General features: G+C 52.8%; 1 protein-coding gene across 1 annotated transcript in view; it reads left to right on the top strand.

The window, feature by feature from the left end:
• Window positions 1-14,681, top strand: part of HCN4 (hyperpolarization activated cyclic nucleotide gated potassium channel 4) — a 104,568-nt gene that overhangs the window by 55,882 nt on the left and 34,005 nt on the right. The window contains exon 3 of the mRNA XM_066558965.1: window positions 7,377-7,538. Within this exon, the coding sequence (XP_066415062.1) occupies window positions 7,377-7,538 (162 nt within the window). The remainder of the gene's footprint in view (window positions 1-7,376; window positions 7,539-14,681) is intronic.

The following is a 14,681-nucleotide window of genomic DNA, read 5'->3' as shown; positions in this document are numbered from 1 at the left end:
AGATGTAGCTGTGCTCCACAGCCCGGCCCTGCTCAGCCCATCTGCTGCCTGCTGCTGCCAAGCCTGGCCCAAACAAGCTGCATCCCAGCTCCCTCCTTGTCCCAGGCACTCGGTGATGGGCACAGCCCAGAGCTGTCTGGGAGAAACACGTGCACTCTCCTGTGAACATTGAAAAAGTTTAATAAAGGACACTAGGAGACAAGGACCATAGAGCAAGGGTGATTATGGCATCAGCCAAGAGCCCCCTGTTATCTTTGGGGATATGTCCTGGTTTAGGGCAAATTTAACCCTAACCCCTTAAAAACCTTTTAATTACATCAGCCCTTTGCATATTCACAGACCCTTGTGCACAGTAAACTTTTCCCCAAAGTGGTTTACGTGTTCCAGGAATTGTTTAGCACATCTCTTCTTTGGATCTGCTTTGTTAGAGCACGTGGATTCCTGGATTGTGGTTTCAGTCCCTTTTTATCCCCTCCAGTTCTGGGCCCTGGCCCACACTGCCCTCAGAGGGTGAGTGCTGCTGGCTGGCACAGCTGTGCAGGTGTGCTCACCCTGTGTGTGGCAGATGTGTCCAGGTGTGCTCACCCTGTGTGGCAGATGTGTCCAGGTGTGCTCACCCTGTGTGTGGCAGATGTGCCCAGGTGTGCTCACCCTGTGTGGCACAGCTGTCCAGGTGTGCTCACCCTGTGTGTGGCAGATGTGCCCAGGTGTGCTCACCCTGTGTGTGGCAGATGTGTCCAGGTGTGCTCACCCTGTGTGGCACAGCTGTGCAGGTGTGCTCACCCTGTGTGTGGCAGATGTGCCCAGGTGTGCTCACCCTGTGTGTGGCAGATGTGTCCAGGTGTGCTCACCCTGTGTGGCACAGCTGTGCAGGTGTGCTCACCCTGTGTGTGGCAGATGTGTCCAGGTGTGCTCACCCTGTGTTCAGTGGGTGTTATCCCATCCCAGCAGGCACTGTAACACTGCACACTGATAGCAGCTGCTGCACTGAGCCTCATGAACAGAAATAAAATCCATATCTTTATAACAAAGTCACTTTACCACCACACATCTAAAATCCATTTTAATATTTGCCAAAAGCCAATATTAAAATGTGTATCTATAAGATGTCTGACTCAGTGCTGCTCCTTCTAAAGGGATCCTGCTTCCTGAGGTGTCAGTAAACCCAACTGTGTTTCTTTAGGGAATTCTTCTTCTTCCCCAGCTCAGCCTGTTGGCAGCAACAATTGCCTTGGAAATTTGGAGTTTCTATGTTTGTATAATTTAGTGGCTAGAACAGCATTTTGTCTGCTCTTCCAAAGAAAAAAAGTGTGTCCATTCTTCCTAAAGACCAAAACCTGAGGAGCTGCTCAGGACAGGAAACCTTCTGGAGTCAAATTTGACTATATTTTGATGCAGCTTAAGAATGACATCACTGGGAGAAGAAATAGGAAGCTGGGGAGGGTGAGGAAGGAGCAAGGAGCAGGGGATGATGCATTTCCCACAGCAGCATCAGGAGAGGGAAAGGAGCAGCTGAGATGTTGCTTTGCCTTGCTGAAACCCCGTGTGTGCCAGCAGGGTGGGTTCATTCCACAGTGCAATTCCTGGGGGAGGGGCCCCTTCCCTGCCAGCCCTGACTGCTGGGTGTGCTCAGAGTGGCTCAGGGCTGCTCTGTGTGCCCAGGTGTGCCCAGGGCTGGCTCTGTGTGCCCAGGTGTGCCCAGGGCTCCTCTGTGTGCCCAGGTGTGCCCAGGGCTGAATCTGTGTGCCCCAGGTGTCTCAGGGTTGCTCTGTGTGCCCCAGGTGTCTCAGGGTTGCTCTGTGTGCCCTGGCTCTGTGTGCCCAGGTGTGCCCAGGGCTGAATCTGTGTGCCCTGGCTGTGCTCAGGGCTGGCTCTGTGTGCCCTGGCTGTGCCCAGGGCTGCTCTGTGTGCCCCAGGTGTGCCCATGTCTGGCTCTGTGTGCCCTGGTTGTGCTCAGGGCTGGCTCTGTGTGTCCCAGGTGTGCCCAGGGCTCCTCTGAGTGCCCAGGTGTGCCCAGGGCTGAATCTGTGTGCCCCAGGTGTGCCCAGGGTTCCTCTGTGTGCCCTGGCTGTGCTCAGGGCAGCTCTGTGTGCCCAGGTGTGCCCAGGGCTGGTCTGAGTACCCTGGGTGTGCCCAGGGCTGAATCTGTGTGCCCCAAGTGTCTCAGGGTTGCTCTGTGTGCCCCAGGTATGCTCAGGGTTGGATCTGTGTGCCCCAGTTGTGCCCAGGTCAGCTCTGTGTGCCCCAGGTGTGCTCAGGGCAGCTCTGTGTGCCCCGGGCAGCTCTGTGTGCCCCAGGTATCTCAGGGTTACTCTGTGTGCCCCGGGTGTGCTCAGGGCAGCTCTGTGTGCCCCAGGTGTCTCAGGGTTACTCTGTGTGCCCTGGCTGTGCTCAGGGCAGCTCTGTGTGCCCCAGGTGTCTCAGGGTTACTCTGTGTGCCCCAGGTGTGCTCAGGGAAGCTCTGTGTGCCCCAGGTGTCTCAGGGTTACTCTGTGTGCCCTGGCTGTGCTCAGGGCAGCTCTGTGTGCCCCAGGTGTGCTCAGGGCAGCTCTGTGTGCCCTGGCCACACTCAGAGCTGGCTCTGTGTGCCCTGGCTGCATTCCCCAGGGCTCCTGTGCCTCAGTGCCCTGGGTGTGCCCAGGCTCTTTGTCCTCCTGGGGAAGCCCACCCTGCCAGTTCTGTGTTCTTGTCTCTCCCTCGCTGCAGCTTCCCAGGATTTGGGTCTGTTCATGAGGGCTGCCAAAGCCTTCCCCTCCTCAGTGAGTTGTGTCAGTCAGGGCTCACCCTGGCTGTGCAGAAGGTGACATTTGCCACAAGAACTGGCACTGATCCCCAACCCACCGTTTTATCAGTGAGCTGCCTTCAGTTTGCACATTGGCTGGAATGAGCTCGTTGTCCAGGCTGGTCTTGGGACTAAACAGGATGAGTGGTTTTGGGTGATCCAGAGCCACAGCAGCTGCTGCTGCAGGGCCTCACTCAGCACAGCCACCCTCAGTAATCTGGCTAAACTGGATTTTAGGCTCAGAAAAGCTCTTTGCAGCACCCACCTATCCCCAGTCTATGGGAGATTAACACTGAGGTTTGAAAAGGCAGCTAATGCCTCTGTGAAGAAAATGGATCTTTACCTCTGTTATCTTCAAAAGCCAAGGAGAGAAAGGCAGACTGAAAGACATGTCAACTTTCTTCCCCACAGCCCACAAATACTCTACTTAAATGTGAGTAAACACGTTTTTCCTCACAGCAGAACAACCTTAACTCTGACCCTGGAGCACTCACAACAGCATATGAGACTGTTTTGATTCTCTTTTGAGATTTGTATTTCCTTCTCAGGTCTGTGGGTTTTTTAAGCCATAAATGAAGAGTAAAATCTTTGCTTCTTTTAAGCTGGAGCAGTGTCACAGCTCCTTGATTATCCCCAGGGGATTTATCACAGTTGTATATTAACCATGGTGTGGGCACAGACACCAGCACTGGCTCGGGACCAGGCAGGATGTGGAGCTACAGAATTCCTGCCACGTTGGCAGTGCAGTAGTGAAGGGCAACAAGCAGTTTCAGTGCTTTCCTGTGGAGCAGAATCTGTTCAGGAGCCCCATGGATGGCAGTGAGTCCTGCCAGAGCCAGCACTCACATCTGCTGGCTCACCCTGCCTCAGCCAGGATCATTGGGGTGCCTCTGCATCAGAACCCCAAAGGCCTGGGAAAGCCCCTTGGCTCCAGGCACAGCATATCCAGAGGGTGAGAAGCCAGCAGGGATGTGCAGTCAAATCCCAGCCTGGATGTGCAGTCAGATCCCAGCCCAGCTGTGCCAAGGGCTGGCCCTGGCAGGGTGTGCCTGGAGCAGCTGCTGCCCTGCCCAGCACTGCCCCAGGATGTCTCCATGGACAGGGCAACCCCAGGGCCCCAGCTGGAGCAGAGGCACTGTGGTGGCCCCAGCTGGAGCCAAAGGATTGTGGTGTCCAGCCTGGAGCAGAAGGATGGTGGTGGCCCCAGCTGGAGCAGAGGGACTGTGGTGGCCCCAGCTGGAGCAGAGGGACTGTGGTGGCCAACCTGGAGCAGAGGGATGGTGGTGGCCCCAGCTGGAGCAGAGGGACTGTGGTGGCTGTGGTTTGGACAGCACCTGAGCCTTGTGGCAGCACAGGCCAGCAGGCCTAATTAACCTCCCAGCCTTGACTGGAGCCATTGCCAGAGGCAGGCCCCACTTCTCCAAGGTGTCCTTGGTTCCTTCCAGCTCAGGTGCTGAGTTTGGAGGAATGCTGCTGCAGCCCAGATGGAGGAGGCCTGCACAGGTACTTGGGGCTGACAGGATTTCAGTCTGCTCCTGATAGCTTGTGCTGTACCAGTGGAGTTTCTGAGACTGAGCTCTTACATAACCAGAAACTACTTTTGGAGGGAAGTTTTGGTCCTCCCACTTTCCCAAGCTGTCCTTTCCACAAGAATTGCAAGGTGAACTTTGGCTGGAAGGACAGAGCTGATTTTGTAGCAGGGATGCTGAAGCCAGAGATTGTTTTGGTCTGTCAAAAAAACAGGGATATTCTCTATCCAGGAATATCCTTTAAATGGCAATCCATGCTCTGCTCTTCTCCTGGCTCCCTTTTTCCCAGTGCAAGTCAGGAAGCACAGGCAGTGCTGGGGTGGAAAGAGCTGTGATGCTCTGGGACCCAGCCTGGGTTGTGTTACAGCAGGACACAAAGTCCTGAGTGTTCCTGATGGAAACCAGAGAAGTTGCAGTCACACCTCGTGTTCCTCCGAGCTCTTCTGGAATGTTCCTGGCCCTCCTCTCCCTGGTGAGCCAAGGAAGTGCTGGAGGGCACTGCAACACCTGGGACAGAATTCCCTGTGACACCAGCACCTCTTTGCAGTGGGAGCTTCTCAGTGGCAGGAGTTTGTTCCCAGCCCTTCACAGTTATTCCTGCACCAGGACTGCTCCTGCTTTTCTCCTGCATGGGAATGCAGATGTATTCCAAGGAGTGGGCAGGAGCTGGGAACTCCTGAGACATTTGGAATTAGAGTTGTCTCACCTGCAGCTCAGACATTTGCAGTTCATAATCATAATTACTTCTGGGAATCCCTGAGCTCCTTCTCAGGTGCCACAGCCCAGATGTGTCACCCTCAGGGATCTGTTCCCATCCAGTGGCTCTGGTGTTCCAGTCTGGATCCCAAGGTGCAGAATAGGAGCTGAATCCACCCTCTCCTCTCTCTGCATGCACCAAATGAAGCCTGACTAGGATGGATCCCAACCCTCCTCTCAGAAGCTCCATGTCCATCACCTGGTCCCTGAGCCATCCATGCCCTCGGGCTCTTCACTGTCTGCTTTTCATCTATCAAAGGAAGGGAGGCACGTCCTTTGTCAGTCTGACAGGGCTTCTCCCTGCCCCTGGCTGGAGCTCCCTGGGTTACAGCAGGGCTGGAGCTCTTTGAAAAACACCCGGAGGTGTGAGAGGAAAAGTCATTAGCCCAGAAAAACCCTGGTGGCACAAAAGATCCTTCTGCAAACTGCTGCTCCAGCTTCATTAAAAGCACAGCTCCGGGCTCTCATTCCAACAGGATGGATTCGCTCTGGGTTATCTAAATGAGAATGATAATTTCTGCAGGGGGAGGAAAACAGAGGAAACCAGGAGGAATTATTCTGTATGAATTATGTGCTCAGCTTTCATACTGACCTATTGAGTCAGCAGTGAGAGCTGGATTTCCTAGAACAGCCTTTCATGCTGGATTTTGGAGATATTCTTCTTTTCAGCCCTGAAAGATCACTCAAATGGCCTTTTTCACACTGGCAGTGTGGCCTCCAGCCTGGATGCAGGGAAATAATGGAGTTAGCAGCAGTTTTCCAAATCATTCATCCTTCTGGATTCCAGCATCCTTGTGCTCCCTCCTGGCAAGACTTGGGCACATGGGCATCGCTGTGGGCGTGTGACCCAGACATTCCAGCTGGACAGCCAGCTCCAACAGCAGCAATTCCAGCTGGGAAAATGTGATTGCTTTGCTGATAACAAAGGTTTCCTGCTGTTTTAGCTGTTGAGCTGCCTTCCTGTGGGATGAGAGGCTGATGTGTGGTGTGGGCAAAGGTGGCAGGCACGCGGTGCCATGGTGAGGGGAGGAGCAGGATTGTTCCTGTTGGAGAAGCCAGGAGGTGTATGGATTTGGGCACACATCACACAGCCTGTCACCTGTGTCACAAACCACCCTGACACTCACTCATGTCCCTTGGAAGGTGATGCCACCTGAACCCCCCTGGATCAGGGGCTGTGTCACTTCTGACCTGTAAGAAAGTTGTGTTTGCAGCTTTATTTTCCACGTGAAGAACTGACAGATGAGGAAAACCATGGTTCTCTTTTCCTTGCTCACCTGGGCAGGAGTGCAGCAGCAGAACACAAGGAGTACAAGAAAAAAGATGAATCAGATCCTCTTCCAGAAGCCTCTGCTGAGTTGGAGGCCGTTCCTTGTTGCATTTGATTCATGCAGGGACTGCAGCTGACACCCAGCACAAAGGCAGCTGCCACCATGGGTCACTGTGGAACACATATCCAGCAAGAACAGAAAGCAAAGAAGGGCATTGCAGCTAAAAAATTGAATTACAGAGTTGATTCCTGAGGAGTGGCTGATGGTCCAGAAATATTTGCAACCAGCTTGTTTTATAGAAGGAGTTATGGAGCTTTTAATGGCAAATTAGAAGGCAAAGGTGCAGGGCAGGAGTAATAGGAGCCTCCACGAGCCAGATCTCATAAGCTCTTAGAGGTTTATTTCTCACTCCAGATAGCTCAGCTACCTTTGGAGGCATAAAATGAGCAGGGTGGCTTCTGTTGCAGTGTTGGAAAGAAAAATGTTTAATAAAAGGCAAAATAATAAACTCTTTACAGAGAAAAGCTGATCTAGGTGCAAGAGGTTCTTGCCCCTGGTGAAACACCTCACAAAAACCATTTGTTTCTTTATTCTCTTCTTTTTCTAGTAAGTTGCTTAGGTGGGACTTTTTGGCTCCTGTCCCATTGGCTATCCTTAAGTGTGAGGTGAAGTCCCCCAGGCCTATGAGATGCATTTTTCACCTAATCGAGGACAGGAACTTCTGAGCTTCTTTCCTTTTTAAGGGGACAGGGGATAGTTTTGTCACTGTCAACAGGGGGCACATTCCTATAGGAGGGGTGACTGAGGATGAGTTTGTATTTTGGTTTTTAAGCTGTTTCTCAGCTGGTTCTGTTTGCCTAGCTCTGTATTTTGGTTTTTCAGCTGTTTTTCAGCAGGTTCTGCTTGCACACTGTGCCTGAGCTGAGCTGGTGCAGTTGTCTGTCCCTTCAGCAGGGTTCTGGAGCCTGACACTGTGTGCAATGACGCTGGGGGCTGTTTGGGGGAGCTGCTGTCTCACCTGGCCCTGTGTGCCCGCAGATCTTCCACATGACCTACGACCTGGCCAGCGCCGTGGTGAGGATCGTCAATCTCATCGGGATGATGCTGCTGCTGTGCCACTGGGACGGCTGCCTGCAGTTCCTGGTGCCCATGCTGCAGGACTTCCCCGACGACTGCTGGGTGTCCCTCAACCGCATGGTGGTGAGTGCTGGCCAGGGAGCACTTGGACCTGATGTGTTTCCTCCTTTCTTCCCTGTTTTATCTTTTCCCCCTGTTTCCACTCTCTTCCTCTTCCCAAAGAGTGAGGGGCCGATGCCAGGTGTTGTATATTTCATTCCCTTGATCAGCTCGTAATAAATAATTAAAAATAAATATATATATATATATAACAAAACATATATAAAATACAATATATATATAATATATAGTATATCTTAAATATACAAAATATTATATATAATATAAAATATATAATAAAATTAAAATATAATATATAATATTACAAGAATATAATAAATAATATAAAATATAGGAATATAAATAAATAATATAATATATAGTATGTAGTACATAGTATATAATATATAATTAATATATAGTATCTAGTATTTAGTATATAACCTATAATATATAATATACAATAGAAATATATATTTTATATATGTTATTTATATATTATATATATGTATATATGTGTATATGTATACATGTATATGTATATGTATACATCTATCTATACATATCTATACATATATAGATAACATATATAAAATATATACTTCTATTGTATATTATATATTATAGGTTATATACATATATATAGATATACATATATAAACACATATATAATATATATTTATATTTTTATATTTTTTTATATATATATATATATATATATAAAATTAAATACAAATAACCTGCTCAGAGATGGTGGGCAGGGTCTCCCCTCTGCAGCATCCCACGTCCCATCCATGCTCCCCATGGCACCTCTCAGCCCTAAACGCAGCCCCTGGGTGACCCCCCTGCAGCACCCACTGCCATCCCCCAGCTTCCCGTTCCTCCTTTCATCCCCCGGGGCCGTCCTGCCGCTTCTCGGGGCTGTGGGCATGGAGGCAGGTCCTGCAGGGACACAGTACGGGACAGGGAGGCAGGTCCTGCCGGGACACAGTGCCGGGGTTTGGGGACAGGTCCTGCCGGGACACAGTGCCGGGGTTTGGGGACAGGGAGGCAGGGACACAGTGCCGGGGTTTGGGGGCAGGTCCTGCAGTGACAGTGCCGGGACAGGGAGGCAGGTCCTGCAGGGACACAGTGCCGGGGTTTGGGGACAGGTCCTGCAGGGACACAGTGCCGGGGTTTGGGGACAGGTCCTGCAGGGACACAGTGCCGGGACAGGGAGGCAGGTCCTGCAGGGACACAGTGCCGGGGTTTGGGGACAGATCCTGCAGGGACAGAGTGCCGGGACAGGGAGGCAGGTCCTGCAGGGACAGTGCCGGGGTTTGGGGACAGATCCTGCAGGGACACAGTGCCGGGACAGAGAGGCAGGTCCTGTAGGGACACAGTGCCGGGACAGGGAGGCAGGTCCTGCAGGGACACAGTGCCAGGGTTTGGGGGCAGGGAGGCAGGGACACAGTGCGGGACAGAGAGGCAGGTCCTGCAGGGACACAGTGCCGGGGTTTGGGGGCAGATCCTGCAGGGACAGTGCCGGGGCTCGGAGCAGGACCGGCCCCGGCAGAGCCGCAGATGGCAGGAGCCAGGCTCCCTCTCCTGGCACGTAGCAGCAAGGCGCAGGCATGGAAGCTGCTTCCCGCTGGAATCTGAGTATGTGGAGTCCCAGAGACAGGGCTGGGGCTGATCCATAATTGCCATTGCTGGTCCCTTTGCCCCATGCCCCCTGGAAGGGTCGGTGTGACCCAGCACCCTGGAGTGAGCCAGGGTCACGGGATGAGGAGCCAGGCTGCCCAGTGCCATCCCAAGCTGTGCCCTGCTGTTGCTGGGAGGGACTTGGACACCGTATGGCAAAGGCAGGGCGAATTCATGGTACCTTTCAACCATCTTGCTGAGAATCCAGGAGCTTTTATTCAAAGGGACAATGTCCAGTTGATTAAGCAGCAAAAACTGACAAAGCTTAAAAAATTGCCTGTTACTACAGTTCTTAACCTCCAGATTCCCCCAGCCAATTTCTTCTTGAATAAAGGAAATAATCAAGCACTGGGGAAGAACAGAACAAATGTAAAATGTATCAAAGATGTGCCAGCCTGCCATGCCTCCCACATGCACGGCTGTGGGCACAGGCTGCCTGTGCCTGGAGGAGTGAGCATCCATGGAAAAGTCATCTGTTTGCTGTTTATTTATTCATTTCTCTTCTCTGCAATGATGGTTCTCTTCCTGCTGCTGCCAGACTGCCACTTCTGGAGCCTGGAACCCTCTGCTTGTCTCCAGCAGAACAACAACTGTGCAGCAGCTGCCTGGGCTTCCCCATGCTGCCTTTTCTTTATTTATGGGGCAGGAGCAGTCAGAGATTGGGGCCCCATTGTGCTGCTCAGGGCCAGGAGGACACTCAGCTGCTCATGCCAGGGAGCTCAGAGGTGCAGGTGGCCTCATCCCCCTCCTGGGGGTGCCTTGGCCATGGCAGGATGGCTTGAGAGCAGCAGATTTGGAGCGCAATTCCCTCACCTCAACGTTTGGCTGTGATGGCAGCAGCAGCTCCTGGCTCTCCCCATCCATCCCTCAGGGCAGAGGTGCAGGCTGGGCTTGAAGCTGCCAGCTGTAGTCAAAGGGAAGGCTCTGCAAAAGTGGCAGGACATGGGACAGAGGAAGAAAAGAGGCAAATCCCAGCAGCAAGGCTGGGGAGAGGGTGAGGATGCATTCCAGAGGCAGGAATGCTCAGCAGGCTCCAGGAGGGCAGGGCAGGGAGCTCCTCTCCAGAGCAGAGCTTTCCTCGTGCTGCAGCCTTGTCTTCGCAGCCTTGAGAGCCTCTGAAGCTGGGAATTAAACTTGCCTTGGGAGATTTTTTTTTCTGCTTCTTCCCTGCAGCTAAATCACCTTTTTTTTTCTTTTTTTTTTTTTTTTGTTCCACTTAAAAGAAGTGAAAAAAAAAATCATTATCTCTGAAAATGGAGCTTCAGGAAAGTGGGTGAAGAACTGGAGAGATGCCCCACCTAGAGTTTAGGGGGCTTCCACTCCAGAAGCTGTTCAGGAATATGCCAATTCCAAAATAGCCTGGGATTAGAATATTTAACAAAGAGTGCAGTAGTTCTTTGGGGAAAAATAGGTGTTTTTCTCCCAGTAATGTCCTTTATTCTCCTGAGAAGATTTCCAGGCATGTCACTGGGACCAGCAGTGGATGTGGATGGTAATATCAGTGAAACAATTTACATCTGATCTGGAGGGGAGTACTGAGAGAGGCCAAGGAGGCAGGAAACAAGGAACTGGAGCTCTGGGCTCTTCTCAGGCTTTGGTGGCAGGATGAGGATGGAAGGTTCCAGCATGGCTCTGTGTGATGGACACAGCTGGGAGGGGAGAGGCCAGGGTGGCCTCTGTGCCAGGGATTTTGGGACATTCTGTACCAGCCTGGTGGGAGCTCTGAGGAGATAAATAAATATCCTTGTGCATGGCTGCCCTGATTGCACACAGGAGCCAGAAATTTGGGGAAAAGGGGAATCTTCTGAAGCTGCTGCAGCCAAGGGGAGCTGGAAGTGAGGTCCAGATGCTTTGGAGGCTCTGTCTGTGAGTGTGTTGGTGCTGCTCCTCCTCTGCTCTGGGGTTTCCCACCACTTGGCACTCTGTAAAACCAGCCCTCATTTCCATGCTGCAGGGAAAGAAGATTGATCACCTCCCATCTGCTTCCTAAAGGTTTGATCCTCATCCAGGGGATTTGTGAAGGGTCTGGTGTTGCCAAAATCATCTCAGGGCCTCGATAAATCCCCGAGTCTGGTTCCTCTGGGTGTTTTCCACATGCCTCATGTTCCATTTCAGCAGCCGTGGAAGCAGTGGGTGTCTGGCTGCTCCTGGAGCTGCAGGGCAGGATGTTTGCAGTATTAATTGCTGAGTCCCAGTCCCAGGGGCTTCAGCATTAGCTTTCCTGCCGTGCATTTTATTAAAAACTGGAAACACTGGTGAGTCAGCTGCAGAGTGTGTGCTGCTCCCCCAGAGCTGACCTGGCAGCTCCTCTCCCAGAGATCTGAACTCTGCTGAGCCCTGAAAGCTGCTGGGAACACGTGGCCTCCTCCCCTGGGTGCTGTGCTGACCCCACACACCCTGCAGGGAGGGCAGAGATCCCTGAGGGCAGGGCAGCAAGCCCTGCTCAGCCTCCCCTCCAGCAGAACACATCCCCGTGGAGCTCTGCTCCTCCCTGCTCCCTGCTGGGGGCTGCTGATGGAAAGGGGCAAGAGGAATGGCTGCAGAGTGTGGGAGAGAGCAATCCTGCATGGATCTGCTGTGATTCCAGCTGCCCCCGAGCCTCTGGGCCAGCCCAGCCCTCCTGCTCTCCCTCAGCAGGCACAGGAACCTGCAGCAGATTCCATGTTCTAGAACAGCTGTCAGGAGCAGCAGGAGCAGGGCTGCTCCCATGGGGTGGGAACATGGAGCCCAGGGTGACAGGCACAGGAACCTACAGCAGATTCCATGTTCTAGAACAGCTGTCAGGAGCAGGGCTGCTCCATGGGGTGGGAACATGGAGCCCAGGGTGACAGGCACAGGAACCTATAGGAGATTCCATGTTCTAGAACAGCTGTCAGGAGCAGGGCTGCTCCATGGGGTGGGATCTTGAAGCCCAGGGTGACAGGCACAGGAATCTGAGGGAGATTCCATGTTCTAGAACAGCTGTCAGGAGCAGGGCTGCTCCATGGGGTGGGAACATGGAGCCCAGGGTGACAGGCACAGGAACCTACAGCAGATTCCATGTTCTAGAACAGCTGTCAGGAGCAGGGCTGCTCCATGGGGTGGGATCCTGGATCCCAGGGTGACAGGCACTGGGAGTGCCCTCCCCAGCTGGGGCCAGAACCAGTCCAAAGCAGGATGGGCAGGGCAGAGCAGCCCATAACTGGGAATATTGACCTTTCCAGGGAAAGCAGGGTGCCAGGCACTCCAGGACTGCCCAGGGAGGCCAGCTGGGAGCAGCAGCAGGGATGGAAAGGAGGCAGAAGCACTCTGTGCACAGCCCTGGGTACAGGTACCATGCCCAGGCAAGGTGTGGGTGCCCAGGTCTGGATCTCCAGGAGCACAGGGCGCTTGGGAGGGCTCCAGGAAAGGCTGCCTGGGACCACTGGGACTGGGGCACTCAGAGAAGATCCCTGCTGTCAGGTGGAGGCCATGTGAGCTTCCCTTGGAAACAAGCCCAGAACAGGCAGGTTCTGTCCAAAGTGAAGTTTAACCTGTCATCTCCATGTGTTCCCCACTACTCCCACCCTTTCAACTGGATCTGGAGGGGTGTTTTCCCAGCCCAGCAGTTCCAGAGGTGAGCAGGGATGGTCTGAGACAGCTCCTGGGTTCTCCAAGTGTTAATGGTGTAAGTCAGGCATAACATTGTTCTTTGGGGACTTGGTCTGTGACAAAGCTGGTGCTGCTCTTCCTCTGCTCTGGGGTTTCCCACTTGGCACTCCATAAAACCAGCCCTCATTTCCATGCTGCAGGGCAAGAAGATTCATCGCCTCCATGATAGGATTACACCCCTATCCCAAGAACTTCCAGTACTTCTCCATGTCTTTACTCATCCCACTCCTCCTCTCCAGGGAGGATTCAAGCACACACACTCACATGTACATCAGAACCAAAATACTCTGTCAGACACCACAGTTTGCCTCCAGGTGCTTCTGTAAGGTACTACAGAACCCAGCAGTGCCTTTGAAGTGTTCCAGGGAAGTGCCTCCAAGTATTCAAAGGTGGATCTGAGCAGGCCAGACTCTAATGCCAGAGAAGCCCTTCCAGCACTGCCAGTGTGGATGTTAAAAACAACCCAGTCAGAAACTGCTTCAAAGTAATTTCACTGCGTTTTGCAGAGTCTCTTGGTGCCTCTGAGATAACCCCCTCTTGACTGTGAGCAGGCACAGAGCTGTAGCTCTGCTTTTGCATGCTTTGGGATTTGCTTAACGAGGAGTCATTTTCCCCCTGCAGTTTAAGGCCTCATTTCCCTGCCCTAATGGGCCATTTTAGCCACTCCAGTATCTGTGGAGTGGTGCTGCAGTGGGGGCTGGTGTAGGTGGGTGTTAGATAGGGTATGGCTCTTACAGCAATGAGCTGTGGCAGTGTGAGACACCTGGTGCTGATAAACCCGTGGCCACACTGCATCTGGAACCTCTTCTAGCCTGGCCTAAAGTACTGAGGGCTTGACCTGTCTGCTCATCCTGGGGAAAACAAAAAACCTGAAAGCTAAAGAGGTACCAGGACCTGTAAGTGAAGAATCATCACAGAGCATCCAGCGCTCTTCACACTTGGTACCCTGAAGGTAATTGCTCTGAAAGGCTTCCCCTTCACAGGAGTGCCTCTCTCTGAGCAGTCCTTGATGTGCTCTCCCAGCAGAGCTCCGGGTTTGTTTGGAAAGCTCTGTGTTTTCCTGCAGCTCCCACCCCCCCAAATCTGTCATCCCTCAGCCATCCCTCAGTCTGGCACCCTCAGCCTGTCCTCACAGGAGCCCTGCTGCTGCTGGGGCTCAGAGCTGTGCAATTCCCAGGGAGTTCTGTGCAGGCTGCAGGGGCTCTGCATGCTGGATGTCAGACTTTTGGATGACTAATTCCTACAAAACACTGGCAAGCTTCCTTGTAAACAGCGCTCCTCAGTTGCTGGAAGAATGGCTTTTAAACCTCCAGCCTGCCTGGTACCCAGATGTTCACAGCCACTAAAGAGCCTGGCAGCCTGTTTTCCAGCTCAGCTATCACTGCTCTGTCTGCCCAGATTCCCTTTGGAATTCCCTCAGCTTCCTTTGTCCCTGCTCTCAGGTCTGTGCTGCCCTGTTAAACTACTGCCACACTGAACTCAGAGGGCAGCAGCATCCCTGCAACAGCCAGAGAGGAATGGGGAAGGAATTCCTTCAGCAAGGGATGGGACAGGGCAGCTGCACTGCTCCCTGTGCCCCACACCATGGACTGTGAGACTCCACAGCACTGGCAATGAGCTCCCACCTTTGCAGGGATGTGGCATCTTAAGCAGAGTGGCCAAATGTGACAGCTGCCTGCTGCTGCCTCAGCATGAGGGACAATGGATGGGCTAAAGCCAGGGAAGTCACAGCAGCTGCCATGCCCTGAGTGCAGGACCATGGCCTCAGAGTGCCAGGAGTGCAGGGCTGAGGGAAGGGGGCTCCTGGAAGGGCGTGATGCCTTTGGCAGCTCTGTGGAAGGCCTGGTGCCCACA

This window comes from Molothrus aeneus, chromosome 13 (assembly GCF_037042795.1).
Source record: "Molothrus aeneus isolate 106 chromosome 13, BPBGC_Maene_1.0, whole genome shotgun sequence".
Classification (NCBI taxonomy): domain Eukaryota; kingdom Metazoa; phylum Chordata; class Aves; order Passeriformes; family Icteridae; genus Molothrus; species Molothrus aeneus.
Note: the sequence above shows the minus strand (reverse complement) of the source record. Positions and strands in the feature narration are given on the sequence as shown.